The sequence below is a fragment of the Elgaria multicarinata genome, chromosome 2, assembly GCF_023053635.1.
Source record: "Elgaria multicarinata webbii isolate HBS135686 ecotype San Diego chromosome 2, rElgMul1.1.pri, whole genome shotgun sequence".
In the NCBI taxonomy this organism is placed as follows: Eukaryota; Metazoa; Chordata; class Lepidosauria; order Squamata; family Anguidae; genus Elgaria; species Elgaria multicarinata.
The window spans coordinates 174,143,977-174,163,149 of record NC_086172.1 but is presented as its reverse complement, the minus strand read 5'-3'; the positions used below and the strand labels follow the sequence as shown (position 1 = coordinate 174,163,149).

At 41.9% G+C, this 19,173-nt stretch overlaps 1 protein-coding gene across 2 annotated transcripts in view; it reads left to right on the top strand.

Moving 5' to 3' along the window:
* The first annotated feature begins 331 nt into the window (after positions 1 to 331).
* Positions 332 to 19,173, top strand: part of PCNX4 (pecanex 4) — a 33,857-nt gene continuing 15,015 nt past the window's right edge. Inside the window, exons 1-8 of one of the 2 annotated variants that reach the window (XM_063118182.1) lie at positions 332 to 381; positions 8,423 to 8,608; positions 9,585 to 10,313; positions 10,599 to 10,778; positions 12,088 to 12,602; positions 13,849 to 13,949; positions 15,538 to 15,660; positions 16,097 to 16,460. In XM_063118182.1, coding sequence (XP_062974252.1) covers positions 9,622 to 10,313; positions 10,599 to 10,778; positions 12,088 to 12,602; positions 13,849 to 13,949; positions 15,538 to 15,660; positions 16,097 to 16,460 — 1,975 coding nt within the window. In that variant the 5' untranslated portion in view covers positions 332 to 381; positions 8,423 to 8,608; positions 9,585 to 9,621. The remainder of the gene's footprint in view (positions 382 to 8,422; positions 8,609 to 9,584; positions 10,314 to 10,598; positions 10,779 to 12,087; positions 12,603 to 13,848; positions 13,950 to 15,537; positions 15,661 to 16,096; positions 16,461 to 19,173) is intronic. The other variant, XM_063118183.1, reaches the window with a different exon arrangement.

Sequence of the window (19,173 nt, the reverse complement as noted above, 5' to 3'; positions counted from 1 at the left end):
AGGGAGGCGCTTGGTGGCCCGGGTTTGGCCTTTGCCCGGGTATGTGGTTAGTTGACACTTTCCCTATAGAAACCATCACTAAGAGGGTGTGTGTGTGTGTGTGTGTAATTGTATATTAATTAGAAAGAAAGGAGGGTGGTGTTTGTGTGTGTGTGCTGCTTTTGTTGCTGCTTCTGCAGTTGCCAAGTGATGGTAGGCGAGTGAAACTGTTGGTTTCTAAAACCAGCAACACAACCTTGCTATGGCTCTGCTTTTTATTCTTTTATCGGTCTTTATGTCATTAGGTCCTTTTAAAAGGTCATGTTGAGCAGGCTGGGTTGCCTGGAAGCGTGTCAGCCTGCAGGTCCGTTGCAGCACCTGGCCTCTGAGGTGTAATTGCAGGTATGTTTGGAAGCTGCAGCTGTTATGCAGTTGTTTAGCTTAGAAAAAGAGGCAAGTGAGAGAGGTGTACACAATTATGCATGATGTGGACGAGGAGACTTTCCCCCCCCCCTTCCTCTCTCATAATACTAGAACCCCGGGATCATTCCAAGAAGATGATTGGTGGGAGATTCAGGATAGATAAAAGGATAAAAGGAAAGACTTCTTGACATAGTGCATAGTTAAACTATGGAATTCACTACCACAAGATGTGGGGATGGCTTTGGTGTACTTTAAAAATTTGGACGGCTTTAAAAAGGGGTTGGATAAATTCCTGGAGGAGAAGGCTATCCATGGCTACGAGCTCTGATGGTTGTGTGCTATCTCCAGTATTTGAGGCAGTAAGCCTGTGTGCACCAGTTGCTGGGGAACATGGGTGGGAGGGTGCTGTTGCACCATATCCTGCTTGTTGGTCCCTGGCGGATGGCTGGTTGTCCACTGTGTGAACAGAGTGCTGGACTAGATTTTATTTGTTTATTTATTACATTTATATATCGCCTTTTTTCCTCCAAGGAACCCAAGGTGGCATACATAATCCTCCTCCTCTCCATGTTATCCTCACAACAACAACCCTGTGAGGTAGGTTGGGCTGAGAGTCTGTGACTGGCTCAAAGTCACCCGGTGGGTTTCCATGGCCGAGTGGGGACTAGAACCCAGATCTCCCGACTCCCAGTCCAACACTTTAGCCACTACACACACTGGCTAGATGGACCCTTGGTCTGATCCAGCATGGCACTTTTTATGTTTTTAAGATGTGGTGATGGCCACCAATTTGGATGGCTTTAAAAGGGGGTTGGATAAATTCCTGGAGGAGGAGGCTGTCAGTGACTACTAGTTCTGATGGCTATGTGCTGCCTCCAGTGTCAGAGGCAGTATACCTATGTACACCAGTTGCTGGGGAACAGGGGTGGGAGGGTGCTGTCGCACTCATGTCCTGCTTGTGGTTTTGCATGGGCAGCTGGGTAGCCACTGTGTGAGCAGAATGCTGGATTGGATGAACCCTTGGTCTTATCCAGCATGGTTCTTCTTATGCTATTTGGTGCCAGCGATGCAAATGTGTAGCATATATCTAGGTGATTCTGTAACAGAGACTTATTTCGGTTGCCACCTCTGGAATTACTCTAAGCAATGGTTTTAAACAGCAGGTTAACGTTCAAATTTTATTTATTTATTTATTTAAAACATTTATATCCTGCCCTATATCATTAAGATCTCAGGGCGGTGGCATACAGATAAAAGCATACAGTATAAAACAGTAAATATACACAGCTAAAAGCGAATTAAACTATATGTGAGCAAATGATGAGAAAAAAACTGTGCTTGCTGATTTCTGGGTGCAGGGTAGGGTCACGTGGCAAGTATGGGGTGGGGTGTCAAGTAAAATGATCAAGGGGCTGGAAAGGCTACAATGCCTGGAACTGTTGAGTTTAGAAAAATGGTGAGGGGAGCATTACATGGGAGTACAAAACTTTGAATGGTGTGGAGAAAGTGGATAGGGGGACTTCTTTTGCTTCCACTCTCATAATACTAGAACCCAATGGGTTCATCCCATGAATCTGATTCTTGGGAGATTCAGGACCAATAAAAGGAAGCCCTCCTTCACACAGTATGTGTGGAGGAGCCCTTCTCCGCATCCCACCAATGCAACATAGACGTTATGATGGGACAAGGGAGAGGGCTTTCTCTGTGGTGGCACTCTGACTGTGGAATGCCCTCCCCTTGGAGGCCCGATTGGCACCAACATTGATTTCATTTCGACGCCAAGTAAAAACATGGCTTTTTAACAAAGCCTTTGATGGTTAAACTCACTGGCACATTGTTTTAACTGCATCTATTGCTTTTAAATTATATATTGTTTTAACTTGGATTATGGTTTAATTTGTTTTTAACTGGGTATATTTGTTGTTTTATACTGTATGTTTTTATCTGTACGCCGCCCTGAGATCTTAGTGATATAGGGCGGGATATAAATATTTTAAATAAATAAATAAATAGTTAAACTATGGCCTTTGCTACCACAAGATGTAGTGATGGCCACTACTTTGGATGGCTTCCAAAAGTGATTAGACAAATTCGTGGAGGATAAGACTGCCAATGACTAGTAGTCGTGGTAGCTATATATTACATTCAATATCGGAGGCAGTATGTCTTTCAGTGCTAGTTGCTGGAGAATGTTAGCAGGAGGATGCTATTTTAAACATACTCAAACTCTCAGTCAGGGTAATGGTATACTTTCTCCCACCCACCCCCATGTCATTGGTGTAGTGTACACTCTGACAATTGACTCTTCCCCAACACTGTCTACTAGCCTGTCAAGATGAAGCGTGACATCTGCTACTGTCGTACTAGGCACGCAAGTCATCATGGGTCTGCGTGCCCATCACAAACTGATCTCTCTGTGTTTCTAATGATCAGATAGCCCACTACTAGGAGGTTCCCCCATCTCTTTATGCTTGTCTGATGTTATCAGTTCATCCCCCAAGAAGGAATGGGTCCCTTCTAAGGGATAATTTCTCACTTCCTCAGAGTGATGCTCTCCTTCCGCGAAACCCTCGTTTTCATAATAGCAGAAGCGCTGTCACCCTGGGAGTAGGATGTGGTTTCCGTGTCCCCAAAGGCCTTGCCCACAAATGTTTGTGTCTCTCCCAGTTTCTCCAGGTTAGCTGCCTTGGCCTCATGGGAATGAACTTATCCTCTGAGAGTCAGGAACATATTGCACCAAGTGCATACCCACGACTTCTGCCCAGCTTGCAGATGGTTATGCAAAGCTTTTGACAAAGTGCCCCATGATATTCTGATTAACAAACTAGCTAAAAATGGGCTAGATGGAACAACTGTTAGGTGGATTCACAGTTGGCTACAGAATCGGACTCAAAGAGTAATTATCAATGGAACCTTCTCAAACTGGGGAGAGGCAACGAGTGGGGTACCGTAGGGCTCAGTCCTGGGCCCAGTGCTCTTCAACATTTTTATTAATGATTTGGACGAAGAGGTGCAGGGAACGCTTATCAAATTTGCAGATGACACAAAACTGGGCGGGATAGCTAATATCCTGGAAGACAGAAACAAACTTCAAAGCGATCTTGATAGGCTGGAGTGCTGGGCTGAAAACAACAGGATGAAATTTAATAGGGATAAATGCCAAGTTCTACATTTAGGAAATAGAAAACAAAGGCACAGTTACAAGATGGGGGATACTTGGCTCAGCAATACTACAAACGAGAAGGATCTTGGAATTGTTGTACATCGCAAGCTGAATATGAGCCAACAGTGCGATAGGGCTGCAAGAAAGGCCAATGCTATTTTGGGCTGCATTAATAGAAGTATAGCTTCCAAATCACGTGAGGTACTGGTTCTTCTCTATTCGGCCCTGGTTAGGCCTCATCTAGAGTATTGCGTCCAGTTCTGGGCTCCACAATTCAAGAAGGATGCAGACAAGCTGGAGCATGTTCAGAGGAGGGCAACCAGGATGATCAGGGGTCTGGAAACAAAGCCCTATGAAGAGAGACTGAAAGAACTGGGCATGTTTAGCCTGGAGAAGAGAAGATTGAGGGAAGACATGATAGCACTCTTCAAATACTTAAAAGGTTGTCCCACAGAGGAGGGCCAGGATCTCTTCTCGATCCTCCCAGAGTGCAGGACAATGAATAACGGGCTCAAGTTGCAGGAAGCCAGATTCCAGCTGGACATTAGGAAAAACTTCCTGACTGTTAGAGCAGTATGACAATGGAATCATTTGCCTGGTGAGGTTGTGGCCTTCAAGAGGCAGCTGGACAACCATCTGCTTTAAGGTGGATTCCTGCATTGAGCAGGGGGTTGGACTTGATGGCCTTGTAGGCCCCTTCCAACTCTGCTATTCTATGATTCTATGATTCTATACTCAGTGCAATACACAGGATCATCCCCGCACCGCTGTTGGCTCTCTGTCATCAGAACTGCCTTTGTTTTATTGAGCTTGTTTACACGAAAAGGTACGAAAGATTGAAGATGGGGAGGGTGAGGGTTGAAGACCTGGGACTCCTCACCCTGTTGCTCAACTCACACAGGTGCTGTCTACTTAAATGATTACCTTGGTGCTTTGTCACTGTGTCTCATCTCATGCTCCTAGAACTGACCTCCCTTGCAAGCTGGTATTACTTTTATTCCCCTGACTAATTTCCTCTAACTTCTGCTGTAGCTAATTCAGTTAGGCCTCATTTAAAAGATCTGCACTGTGGCCTTTGTCTCCCTCCCAATCCCCTTTCCTTTTGTGTCATGTCTTTTAGATTGTAAGCCTGTGGGCAGGGACTGTCAAGAAATACTTTTGTAAGCCGCCGTGAGAGCCTTTTTTGGCTGAATGGCGGCATAAAAATCCTTAAATAAATAAATAATAAATAAATGTAGAACTACATATAGAAGTACAATAAATAAATAGATGTAGAACTATATCTAGAAATGCAACAAAATAAATAAACTTAGAACTATATCTAGAAATGGAACAACAACAAAATGAGCATGTGGCTCAACCACTGGGATGTATCAGACACCAGTGAGTGAAATTTAAAATGGGATCTTTATTAGATGGACCTCCTGAGAATGTGGATTTTTATCAAGGGATCGGACAATGAGTAGAGATTAAAGAGAGGATGTGGGTAGTTTGAGCCCCTCTGGAAATGTAAGGGGTATTACGTGCACCTGACTTATTGGGCACTTTTCTGAACTTCTAGCTGAACCGAAAGCTGATTTTTTACATTGAACTGAGGTTTTACACCTACACTTTCGCTTATAAGCTTCACTTCAAATGTAAGCTGAGCCTGAACTAAAACTGAACCTACGCTTTTTGTTTATAAGCTGACTTTTTCACTAGCTAGGTTTGCACTGTGGCCTTTGTCAATGTAGAATATGTCACTATATTCAGAACATTTTCCTTTATTTGTAACATGACTACCTCTACTGCTGTCCCATAAATGTCAATATAGCTACCTACCTATCCATCCATGATCTTCCATGTAAGGCCATGCACATTTTCGTATGTACATGCTTTGACTTATAATCAGTAGAACACTTCTTAAATAAGCTTGCTTTAGATAGTTGCAGGATCAGTTCTATGAGGATCTGCATCACCTACTGGATAATACACCAAAAAGAGATGTTATTTTCGTTACAGGAGACTTTAACGCTAAGGTGGGTAGTCAAATGACATCTGGAATTACAGGTAAGCATGGTCTAGGAGAACAAAATGAAGCGGGACATAGGCTGATAGAATTCTGCCAGGACAACTCACTGTGCATAACAAACACTCTCTTCCAACAACCTAAAAGACGGCTTTATACATGGACTTCACCAGATGGCCGACATCGAAATCAGATTGACTACATCCTTTGCAGCCAAAGGTGGCAGACATCTATACAGATGGTAAAAACAAGACCTAGAGCTGACTGTAGTTCAGACCACGAACTTCTTATTGCACAATTTAGAATCAAACTAAAGAGAATAGGGAAGACCCACAGATCAGTTGGATATGAGCTCACTAATATTCCTAATGAATATGCAGTGGAAGTGAAGAATAGATTTAAGGGACTAGATTTAGTAGATAGGGTCCCGGAAGAACTATGGACAGAAGTTCGCAACATTGTCGCAACGGTAAGAACAGACCACAGAACAACGGACTGGTTTAAGATTGGGAAAGGAGTATGGCAGGGTTGTATACTCTCACCTTACCTATTCAACTTGTATGCAGAACACATCATGCGACGTGCTGGGCTTGACGAATCCAAGGCTGGAGTTAAAATTGCAGGAAGAAACATTAACAGTATCAGATATGCAGATGACACCACTTTGATGGCTGAAAGTGAGGAGGAGCTGAGGAGCCTTATGATGAAGGTGAAAGAAGAAAGTGCAAAAGCCGGGTTGCAGTTAAACCTCAAAAAACCAAGATTATGGCAACTAGCTTGATTGATAACTGGCAAATAGAGGGAGAAAACGTGGAGGCAGTGACAGACTTTGTATTTCTGGGCACAAAGATTACTGCAGCCAGGAAATCAGAAGACGTTGACTTCTTGGGAGGAGAGCAATGACAAATCTGGATAAAATAGTTAAGAGCAGAGACACCACACTGACAACAAAGGTCCGCATAGTTAAAGCAATGGTATTCCCCGTAGTAACCTATGGCTGCGAGAGCTGGACCATAAGGAAGGCTGAGCGAAGGAAGATAGATGCTTTTGAACTGTGGTTTTGGAGGAAAATTCTGAGAGTGCCTTGGACTGCAAGAAGATCAAACCAGTCCCTACTCCAGGAAATAAAGCCAGACTGCTCATTCGAGGGAATGGTATTAAAGGCAAAACTGAAGTACTTTGGCCACATAATGAGAAGACAGGATACCCTGGAGAAGAGGCTGATGCTAGGGAAAGTGGAAGGCAAAAGGAAGAGGGGCCGACCAAGGACAAGATGGATGGAGGATATTCTGGAGGTGACAGACTTGACCTTGGGGGAGCTGGGGGTGGTGACAGCCGACAGAAAGCTCTGGCGTGGGCTGGTCCATGAAGTCACGAAGAGTCGGAAGCGACTGAACGAATAAACAACAATGCATACACATAAAAATGTGTGTTTATAGAAATCTGCACTGGTTCTCTTGAGGAGTCTATTAGAGGTCTTTTCTAGCCCTACTCACGGAGAACGCTTTAACTGGCGATAGCAGGGTTTGTATCTGGAACCTTCCTTGCTTGGCAAGGGTTTGGCTTGGCTTTTTCACAAGGTATTCTGTTATTGCCTTTCTGTTGATGTCTGTGGCGTAACACCCCACAAGCCAGTTCCGAAATGTATGTCTGGAGTTTGTAAGTCTGATTTTTAGAATGTTGGCCTGAGTGGGCGGAGTTAGAATGTCTGGGGAGGGGGAGGAGTGATATATAAGGGAATGACTGAGGGGATTGAAGAGACTTTTGGGTACTCTTAGGGCTCTCTGTGTGTTAGCTCTTGGGATTTAGAGTACTTGGGTCTGGAGAATTTGAGGTTCAGTGTAGAGAGTGGTGTCTTTAGAGTGTGGTGTGCGCATAGTTGATGTATATTAAACAAGACTGATAATAAAGAAAGCTCAAGAGTGATTGTGTGAGAGAAAGGAAAGCGCGTATGTGAATGGGTGAAAGGATTGGATGAAAGGTTTCAAAAAGGTTTTTAAAGGTTTTATTTTGAAACAAAGATTGTGAATTTTTTAAAATAAAGTTTAATTATTTTGTTTAACTACCACAAAAGTCCCACGTGTCTGTTTGGCATATATTATATGAAGATTATACATTTAGCACCCATACCTGACAATAATTCACCTCAGCACGTATAGTTCACAGCGTATTATTGAAATCCTTCTCCATTTAACCCTTTTCTCCAAATAGTTTGGAGGAAGGTGGTTTTTATCCCTCGCCTCAGGCATATCAAGCGGTGGTGCTTGGCTTGAGCAGGGAGTAGCCGTGGCCGGGTCCATTGTTCAGAGCCTGTGTCGTGGCAATGTCTCCTACTGGAAGGCTCTCACAACTAAGGAAACATGAGGACCTCAACTATGAGTTGGGCTGGGGGTGGTTGAAATAGCATGAAAAACTAGGATGGATGAGGGTCGGTGAGGAGGCAGAGATTCAAAGTATATGTTTTCCTTTAAGATGAATTAATAGTATGCAATGCTTTTATTGCTGACCTTCATATGTTGACTTAGGCTGGACACCAAAACGGGTATTCTAAGGGGCACTGATTCAGGAAGTCGTGTGCCTGTAGTTTCTCACAGACAACTGTGGCTTTCATATCATAAATTATGTGGTGTTTCCCAGGCAGAATGTAATGGATACTGGGCACCAAGGCACTTAAATGTATTAAATATTATAGTAGGAAGGTTTGGGGAATCACTTCACTTTTTTCTCCCCCCACTTTTTTTTTTTTACTATATGTGTAACAAAGATAATTAAAAATGAGGCAGATGACACTTATCCAAGGCAAGGTAGTCGGGGTTTAAGTATTCTCTCTTCTTGTTTTATATCTGCAGATACCAGAAGAAAAGGCATGTGCCATATTGCAAGATGGCCACGAATGAACTAATGAAGTGAGACGCTGCGTGGAAGGAGACTGCCCTCTATATAAGATAATGGTGTCTTGATTTGTGCTCCTGCTTGTTCCCACTGAGATTGCTCGGCAGTTGCCTGTGACTGCGCAGATATTTCATGGCCTGTCGGTTAGTAATATCAAGTCCGCAATTTTAAATTTATGAAAGGCTGTTTATGAAAGGGGTAAAAACTGTTCAGTTAAAGCTTTCTGAATGTAAAAGTCATTGAGCAGCGAAACATGGTGCCAAAGTAAGATGTGAAATTTCCTTCACTGAAACTTTTTAATTGGAATGGTTTAAACACCTGCAAGGTCTATTAAATCTCTCCTCTAAGGAAGTGAGGCATTAGTTGTTAAGGTGATATTTATTTATTTATTGCATTTCTATACCGCCCAATAGCCGAAGCTCTCTGGGCAGTTCACAAAATTAAGACCATTCAAAGTATAAAACAACATTATAAAACCATAATATAAAATACAATCTAAAAGCACAACCAAGTTAAAAACAGCAGCAATGCAAAAATACAAATTTAAAATACAAATTTAAACAGCAAAGTTAAAATTAATTTATAGACCGTTAAAATATTGGGAGAATAAAAAGGTCTTCACCTGGCATCTAAAAGCATATAATGTAGGTGCCAAGCGAACCTCCTTAGGGAGCTCATTCCACAGCCGGGGTGCCACAGCAGAGAAGGCCCTCCTCCTGGTAGCCCCCTGCCTCACTTCCTTTGGCAGGGGCTCACGGAGAAGGACCCCTGAGGATGACCGTAGGGTCCGGGCAGGTACATATGGGAGGAGGCGTTCCTTCAGATAGCCTGGCCCCAAGCTGTTTAGGGCTTTAAATGTTAATACCAGCACTTTGAATCGGGCCCGGACCTGGAAAGTGAAAAGTGCTGGGGAGATGTAGGAGATAGGTAGGTAGAAGAAGCACAGGGATTAAGAGTAATTTGTATATGCTGAATAGATTTTTTTGTGATTGGATTATGGCGGATCTAATGTTTCAAGTGGGACATGAAGTGGGACACTATGGAAAAGAACTGATGTTTAGAACGGAGTGCCTTTGGTGAAATTTCCCTTCTCTCCCTTCTCTCCCTTTTCCTTTTCAGAGAAAATGAGATTCAGACAAATTTCGAGTAAGTGAGAATGGGCCCAGATGTGCCTCTGCTGAATGACCACAAACAAGAATTCCTCTTGAAGCGATTTCCACAGACCGTTTTGGGTGGCCCTCGATTTAAATTAGGACACTGTGCACCTCCATACGTCTATGTGAATCAAATCGTCCTCTTCCTGATACCATGGGTTCTTGGAGGAATAGGGACGCTTCTGTATCAATTAAGTGCTCTGCAAGACTACTGCACAGCTGCACTTTCAGGAGGACTCATGCTAGCTGCGGCCATTATTGTGCAGTCAACAAACTTGTATGCCAGACAGAAAACTGCATCTGTGGAAAGAGTACATGTCCACAGTACCCTAACGGATGAAGATGAGTGGGAGTTCTCCAGTTGTGTGGGTTCAGAGACAGTCAAATTTATTATTCCAGGCAAGAAATACATAGTTAACATCATCTTTCACTCACTTCTTTCTGGGGTGCTCTGTAGCTTGGGAACTTGGTACTTGCTACCAAACAGAATTGCTTCATTGTATGGAGGCAATGTTGGAGCAACTGTTATGATCTTTGTGTTTGGATGGTTGACAGTCTGCATTGGGGAATACTCATTAATTGTCAATACTGCTTCAGAGATAGCTACTTACCAAGCACTGGACACGTATGAAATTGTTCCTCTTATGAGACCTTTCTACATTTTTGTCTTCGTTGCGGTGGATCTTGCTCACAGGTAAAAGTTTACACTGTCTGCAGATTAGGAATTGCTTTAAGAGTTTTTATGCTGTGAAAGGGGGGGGCTATATCTCTTAAATGAATAAAATATATTTTATTGGTCCACCTTATGTAACAGCTCTCCTGAAACACTAATATTTCATTATATAAATTGATTTTTAAAAAATCCACAAGGGTGCTCAAAAACTGCATCAAAATGGGCCCAGGGTTGGAAAATCGGTTGGATGAAGAGGGTCCATCTTTTTCAGTCTCAGAAATAATATTATTTTCCACTTTCATCCAGATTTGCTGCTGATATACCATCTCTCAAGCTGGCGAACCAGATTTTGCACATTATATTTTTATGTTTGCCTCTCTTGTGGACTCTGGGGATTTTGCCCCCACTGGATGCACTTTTTCTCTGGGGAATGGAGCAAGTGTTGGAGCTCGGTCTAGGAGGTTCACCCATGTCGAGTAACTTAAGGTAAACCTTGTTTGGCATAAATATAAAATACTGCTTCCAGAGGGATAGCCACGTTAAGTCTGTTGAAGCAAAAACAATAGAATCTTGTAGCAAAATAACAAATTTATTTTGGTGTAAGTTTCTGTATACTGTTAGCCTAAGATAGTGGGTATATATACATGTGGTTGTAGAGGGACAGAAATGTAAGCGGTAAGGTCAATGACCCGCATTTCATTTCCCTTTCACCTTACTGCTTGCATTCCCCCAGCCTCACAACCTTTTATTTATATACCTGTCAACCTAGAATAACCCTTCATATATCTGATTAAGTTCTACCATGATAAACTTGTGAGTATTTAAGGTGCCATAAGACTTGTTATAAATGCCTATGTAGTTCACCGGTAGCCAACAGATGCCATCTCAACAACATGCAGGCTTCCAAACTTGTTTTGTGAGCCGTCGGAATGGGTGGAAAACTGCATAGAATAGGGGCTGTTAAGATGTCTTTTGAATAATGTGGGCATGGTGTTTCTTATGACCCAGGAAGCCTTTGAAGCTCAGTGCACACCTTCATTGTGCCATGAAGTCACCAGATCATGTATAGCAGATAGCAGCTGCATTCAGACAACGCAATAGTAAATGGTGGGGTAATAATCAACTTAACAGTTGTTTATCTAGGGGGTACTCCTCACACAACATGAAAATAATCAACCATGGTGTGGATTAGGATCAGCGTTGAGTTGACTATTAGTCCACACTGAGTTCACTCATTCATCCCCTACCCTCTCTCCCCACTCAGTCCTCCAGCTAGTATCCCATCAGACATTGCTGCCGAAAATCTATCCGGCCAGCTGGACTAGAGCAGCAGCCACCGTTTTGACCATTTTTGCCTTGCGACTCTGTGGTTGACAAAATAACCAATGATGGCTGAGGAAATAACCGATGGTGCCCTCCACACATGATAACCAATGGTGGTTCAAATAGCCAACTCTGCATGGTGTTGTTGGTTATTTCGGCCAAATAACCAACCGTTGGTTAAAAAACTCCATCTACACAACACGATAACCCATGGTGGGTTAAATAACCAACCATCAGTTATTTAAACCACCATTGGTTATCATGTTGTCAAAACCCAGTCACTGCCTTGTCAGAGCTGAGCAGGACTTCTTGAAAATCATGCCCGACAGAGAGGCTGACCCTCAAGTCTGTTTATGGTGGAAACGAAAGGGGTGAAAATAGACCCAACTCTCAGATTAATTGGCCTCCCATCCTGTAGTTTGTAACGTTTTCCTTTTCCAAACAAATCCTGTTATTTCCCTCTTCCTTGCAGGCTGCTAGTGATGTTCCTTGTTTCTGTGGGAACAGCTATTGCATCTTATTTCATCCCCAGCACTCTTGGTGTGGTCCTTTTCATGACTGGATTTGGATTTGCACTGAGTCTTAACTTAAATGAGCTTGCGTTTGCCTTCAAATACACCGTGACCAACTGCTTCACTTCCAGCAAACCTAAGAACACGCCTGCTCATTGTAGGACACAGTTTGGATGCCGGGAGTGCATGTTCTATTTGACTGTATTGACTTTCGCTCTCCTGGAAGCTAGCCTGCTGCACTCCTTCCTTGGTTCTCAGGCATTTTCTAAAAGCAGTCTCCAGGCTGCTATGAGCTATGTGCTGATAGTATTGCTCCTTGCTATGTGGATTCTCAGAGAGATCCAGGCAGTGTACTTGTTTGGAATGTTCCGAAACCCTTTTTACCCAAAGGATGTCATGACTGTGAATGTATTTGTGAAGAAGCAAAAGAAGCTCAAGAAAATTGGTGTGTTCAGAAGGATTTTACTGACTGTAGGTAAGAGAACCTGAAGCTTCCTCTCTTGTGTGTAAGCTGTTGATATCAGGAAGAAAGTCCCTGAAACATTCCATATGTGGCTTCCAAAAACACATATTGTAAACAAAACCAGAAATTGGCACAGTTATGGGGATTTACTGGAGCAGAGTTCAATCATAACTACCATGTTTTGTGGAATTTGCTGGATGGTGATCACCTGAGCTCACTTAAAAACAAACCATTTTCATATTTATGAAATGTGTAACTATTACATACTTAGGGCTCATCTACACCAAGCAGGATATTCCACTATGAAAGAGGTACATAAAAGGCAGGCGCCACACTACTGCTTTACAGCTGTATTGAAGTGCACTGACAACTGTTGGGGCCCATTGACACATACCATATACTGCTTTCATACGGCTTTCATAGTGTTATATCCTGTTTGGTGTAGATGTGTCATGGGCCCCAACATTTCTCAGTGCACTTCAGTACCACTATAAAGCAGTATTGCTTTATATACCTGCCTTTTATATACTGCTTTCATAGTGGAATATCCTGCTTGGTATAGATGAGCCCTTAGTATCTAAAGTAGATTTCCTCAAACTGGTGCACTGCAGATGTAGTACAGATTGGACTACAACTCCCATCATTCATGTTGGCTGGGGATTATAGGATTTCACATCTGAATGGCACCAGGTTGAGGGATGGTATATGACTCATAATTTACTCTTGCTTCCAAGAAAAATGTACAATGTAAATTGATGTAAATTTTAGCTTGTGTACTGAACTTTAGATCCAGAGGGGTAGAATTAGCTATTAAGTGTTATGAAATAAGAGAAACACATGTTATGATATGTCAGTCAATTGCCTTTGATATTCTAATTGGAGAAATGTTGTGACTCGATTCCATTTTTTTCAGAATTATCCCCACAGTCAGCTATTTTTTTTTAAAAAAAATGCTATAATTCTGTTTTGTAATGAGAGCTGCCGAGATTTGGATAACTTGACAAGCCACGCCCAGGTGGATCATTAGGGAAATAGTGCCTGGCATGCATCGGGAATTAAAGCAAGCCATCATGGCATATTTATGTCACAGTGGTTTGTTTAATCATGCAAACTGGCCCAATGATTCTGTAAGATATGATTGGATAGTCTTTGTTCTGAAACCTGACCCTGTGTTATAGTGCTGAGACTTGTATGTATACTTTTTGTATATGAAAAAAAAAACCCTTGATGTATTTCTCTCTCTCTCTTATAATTTCAGTGTCTCCATTTGCTATGATAGCATTTCTTTCTCTAGACAATTCTCTCCATCATCTCCCATCCATATATATTTCCATTGGATTCTCAAGAAGCTTTAGAATGGTAAATTTTAAGTATTTTGTAAAAAAAAAAAGGGGGGGGGAAGAAAAAAGATACCATGTAGGAAAAGCATTTGTAGGTGTAAGGGTTACATTGTACAGTTGATACAGGAAGATATTCATTAAAAAAGATGTGACTTCTTGGACCCATGTAACTTGGTGGTAGAGAATGTGATTTTTATGTACAAGGCCCTAGGTTTAAATACAAATATCTCCAATTAAGAAGTTCTTGGGTAGCTTTTTTAGGGTAAAGCTTCGGATTTTCAGTTGGACACTGCCCTCTGCCTCAGACTGTGGAGGCAAAGCTGAGCTCTCTTAAGTTAATGTGGTTGTTGTGATAATGGCCTGATTCACATGATGCAAGGATGGTTAATAAGCCACGGTGGCTTCTAACCGCCCCTGTGCGTGTCTGTTGGCATGCCATCTCATTTCCCTAATTAGCCCCACATAGTCCAAACCTGGGAAGGGTGACTTGTTAGGGTGGTTAACAAACAATCCAGAACCCATGGCTTGTTTTCATGTTGTAGGGTGGCTTGTTAACCACCCCATCAGCCCCCTCCTTTGCTGGGTTCAGACAACAGGAGATGTGGAGGGGGCGTAAATTGAAAACCTGGCACTCGTGAGCACTGCAACCTACTTGCAGTGTTCGTGTGAACCAGGTCAATATATGAAAAGTGCTTGACCACTTGGTAAGCCTTTATATGGCACTTCTTCTATAATAGTCAAAGTTCACTGAATTGGACTAGACGGATTATTGTTTTTAATGCAGTGTATGCCAGTAAATGTGTATTCTGTGTCTGCAATACTGCCATGCTTGTGTAGAATTACCTAGTACAGAATTCAATATGCCAAGCTTGAATTTCATGTGACATTTATTTTCTCCTCGCCCCGCCCTCCAGCCAGCATGTCTCTCACCTTTCCCCCCACCCCTTCCTGTGATGCTGGAAGCAGAGGGGCATGATGTGACACATCCTGATTCCAGAGTGTGTGAACAGCTGGAGAACAGCTTTGGAGGTGGTAGTACACTCTTTGGTCTCCTCCCTCATGGATGTTATTCTCTTGCCTTGGCTGCAGACCTGTTCCCAATCCCTTTCCTTGAGACTTGGCCAATAAAATTTCAGATTCAGCGATCCTTAAGACGCAAAGCAAGTTACTTAGAATATGCAGATGCTGACTTCATGCTGTTATTATTGCAAGGCAGTGTCTTTTATAATAGTTTGAGAATTATTGTGTGATGCCCAAGACTATGAATTTATTTATTTATTTACTGCGTTTCTGTGCCACCCTATAACTGTGGTTCACAAAACAAAACTGAAAACCACGCAATATAAAAACATAATAAAACCTAATGTAATGTGGAGGCTGACGCCAGAAAACGTTTGGCAGTATGAAAAAGGACACTTGAATAGATTCTTAGCTGGTCAGGGACAGTACACCTCTTAATCTCTATAAATTTCCATGACATTCTGAATGCGGTTTTGCCACAAAATCTATTTGGGATGCCCCTGAAGAAAAAAAAAAAGCTGTATTTTTAAACTCTTCAGATTAGGGTGGGATAAATACCAAAATCAATAAATGAATTTCTATTCTAGGTATGGCAAAATACAGAACATGCTTTGTTGGATATGGTGGTAGTGTCTTCAGTGCAGTTGCTGATGTTCAGTACTGATCTGTGGTGGAACAGAAGCATTGATACAGGAATGAAACTGTTGCTGGTAACCCTGTTTTTATTTATGATAATTTATTTTATTTTCAGCATTTCTCCTCCCACCTCTTTGTTGTTGTTTATAAAAAAGTAACCAAGGTGGCATAACGTAGCCCTTGCTACTGATTTTACTTCATGCTTTTTTATGCTGTGCTATGTTTTGTGAACCACCCAGAGAGCTCCGGCTATTGGGCGGTATAGAAATGTAATAAATAAATAAATAAATAAATAAAATGTTGTTATTGTGATTATTATGTTGATTATTGTGGTTTTATATATCTTATTTTAAGTTTAATTTGCCAGCACACTACCCAGAGAGCTGCAGTTATTTGGTAGTTTAAACATGTAATTGATTGATTGATTGATTGATTACACTTAGCAAAATGAGGTACTTTAAAAGCTTATAATTTAAAGGAAAATGCTCTTTGTTACTTCTACCCCGCTAGGTTGGAATAATCCGGAATCGACTCTTCCAGTTCGTTTCAAAACTGCAGTTTGCACTAACTGTACTCTTGACATCGTGGACAGAGAAAAAACAACGTCGGAAATCCAGTGCTACCCTGATTACGCTCAACGTCGTCTTCTTTCCAATAGTAACAGGCCTTATATTACTTTCTGCACTGCTGTCTTCTCCCTTGTTGCCTCTCTTCAGTCTCCCAGTATTTCTGATTGGCTTCCCAAGACCTGTCCGAAGCTGGCCAGGTCCTGTGGGTGTGACAGCCTGTGTGTGTCCTGATACCATATATTATCAGCAAATGATTCCAAGCTTGGCTACAGCATTGCAGTCAGCATTGTCAGTTGGTAGCCTAGGTAAGTAAACCAAACAAAAAAAACCCAAACCATATATATATATATGTGTGTGTGTGTGTGTGTGTGTGTGTGTTCTTAATTCAGTTTTATGTATTTTATATTTATTGTTGTTCCCCGCCTTCATCAAAATCATAGAATCATAGAATAGCAGAGTTGGAAGGGGCCTACAAGGCCATCGAGTCCAACCCCCTGCTCAATGCACGAATCCACCCTAAAGCATCCCTGACAGATGGTTGTCCAGCTGCCTCTTGAAGGCCTCTAGTGTGGGAGAGCCCACAAGCTCCCTAGGTAACTGATTCCACCGTTGCACTGCTCTAACAGTTAGGAAGTTTTTCCTGATGTCCAGCCGGAATCTGGCTTCCTTTAACTTGAGCCCGTTATTCCGTGTCCTGCACTCTGGGAGGATCGAGAAGAGATCCTGGCCCTCCTCTGTGTGACAACCTTTTAAGTATTTGAAGAGTGCTATCATGTCTCCCCTCAATCTTCTCTTCTCCAGGCTAAACATGCCCAGTTCTTTCAGTCTCTCTTCATAGGGCTTTGTTTCTAGACCTCTGATCATCCTAGTTGCCCTCTTCTGAACACGCTCCAGCTTGTCTACGTCCTTCTTGAATTGTGGAGCCCAGAACTGGACACAATACTCTAGATGAGGCCTAACCAGGAGAGTTAGGGTAAGAGTTAGGGTAAAATGGAGAGGCGGGTAAGAAATAAATTATTATTATTATTATTATTATTATTATTATTATTATTATTTCATCACTCATCTCATCACGTACTGAAAATTGCTCTGACTGCATGATGGGACATTGATGTCTTTGGATCCATTTTGGCTCCTTTAAATTGGCCCAGTTTAATCAAGAACCTGTGAACCAACCCCTGCATGTCAAGAAATGTCTAGCTGGCGGTAGCACCTGTGAGCTCTAAAGGTTGCTACAGGAAGTTGGACCTTGTCCTGTAGTTGTTCCAAGGTCCAGAAAATGAGCTTCTGGTATAACAAATGTCTGTATTAAGGAAGTGGCAGAATATTCTTCTTATGCTGTGCAGCTGACGGCTTTGGTTCTAGTCCTTTGGGTGGGTGGGGGGCAGAAAGGTGTGTTGGTTATTTCCTACCCTAAGAGAAGAAATAAAGGTGTGTGAAGCCTCTTCTGCTCACGTTGAAAAGCACAGTGCTAGGGCATGTGTACCTTGGGGATTTTGATGATTTTAAATATTAATTTTCAGAAAAAATTACCTGGCCTTTAATGGGAGAGACCTTGACTAGACATGTCTTAGCAGGATATCATTTTATGTTTTGAGTTTGAGGTGCATTTTATCAGTTTTGGCAGCTAAGCACAATTAAGGAAAACCTTTACCAAAATGTTAGCAAGAGAATGCACTCTATTAGCTCAGCAGGACAGAAAAGGTTATTTTAAATTTTAACTAAAATAATGGCGGGTTTCTTGGATTGCACTTTACATCTTTCTGAAATAAGTTTCAACTGTGCCACTTGAGATAACTTGGGCATGACTGAAGGTTTGCTAATTAGTGATAGCCAGCCAGCTTGCAGTCACATGCCTCAATCACCTGCGGGTACGTCAGGGAAGGTAGTTTGTTGTATAACAAAACAGATATGTTAGATTCATTAACACGGCGATGAGAGTTTCTCTTAATAGTAAATTAATACTTTGCCATTAATATTTGTGCAGAACAAGTTGCAAGTCAGTCCTCTCATTCATGCTGAGATGGCTGGAAAAGCTGCATCTATCAAAATTCTCCCTCTAGTAATTACCCTTAATGTGGCAACCCTCTCCTAAATCTTAGAAGATGGGATGTTGTTAATGTATTTGTCCCATTCTGTACAGTGATGGAAATGATGCAGGAACAGGTTATATTTGTATTACAAAAAACAACATCTGTCTTTGATATTTTAAGCAAGAAAACCTCTACGAAAGCTAGAATGGCGTCATTTTTATACTGCTTTAAAGCATTGATGACAACCATGCATCTAGCATCCTTCCACTGCTATATTAGTTTGGAGAATTGCTATTTGGATCGGGATTTGTTTGCACCCCTATTTTTTTGCACTGTACACTTCCTTGAACGGCAAATAGTAATCCCATGCTACTATGTCCTTGTCAGTATAATAGCTACAGTAGTAAGCGATATCAGAATTCTGGCTATAATGTAGTCTAGTTTATTTATCTTATTGAGATAACCATTCTTTTATTACCTATGAAGAGTACTGTGTCCAATTTTGAACATCACACTTTAAGGAGGATTCAGATAAATTGAATTGAGTTCAGAGAAGGGCATTAAAGGTGATCAGGGGACTGCAAACTAACTCTTACGAGGAAAGGTTGAAGGAACTGGTTATGTTTAGCCCTGAGAAGTGAAGAGAACACTGGGGGGAGGGGGGGGGAGAATGACATGTTTCAAATACCTAAAGGGTTGCTACACAGAAGAGGTTGGCAAACTGTTCTCTATCATTCAAGACTGCAAGACAGGAAATAACGGGCTTAAGTTACAGGAAGGCAGATTTCAGTTGAACATCAGGAAAAACTGGCTAATGGTCAGAGCACTCAGATAATGCTCTCTGTCACTGGAAGTATTCAAGCAGAGACTGTCAAAGACATTTTAAACTGGATTCCTGCACTGAGCAGGTGGTTGGACTTGATGGCCAAAGTAGTCCCTTCCGGCTCTACGATTCTAAAATAATTTAGACAGTGGTCAACAAAAT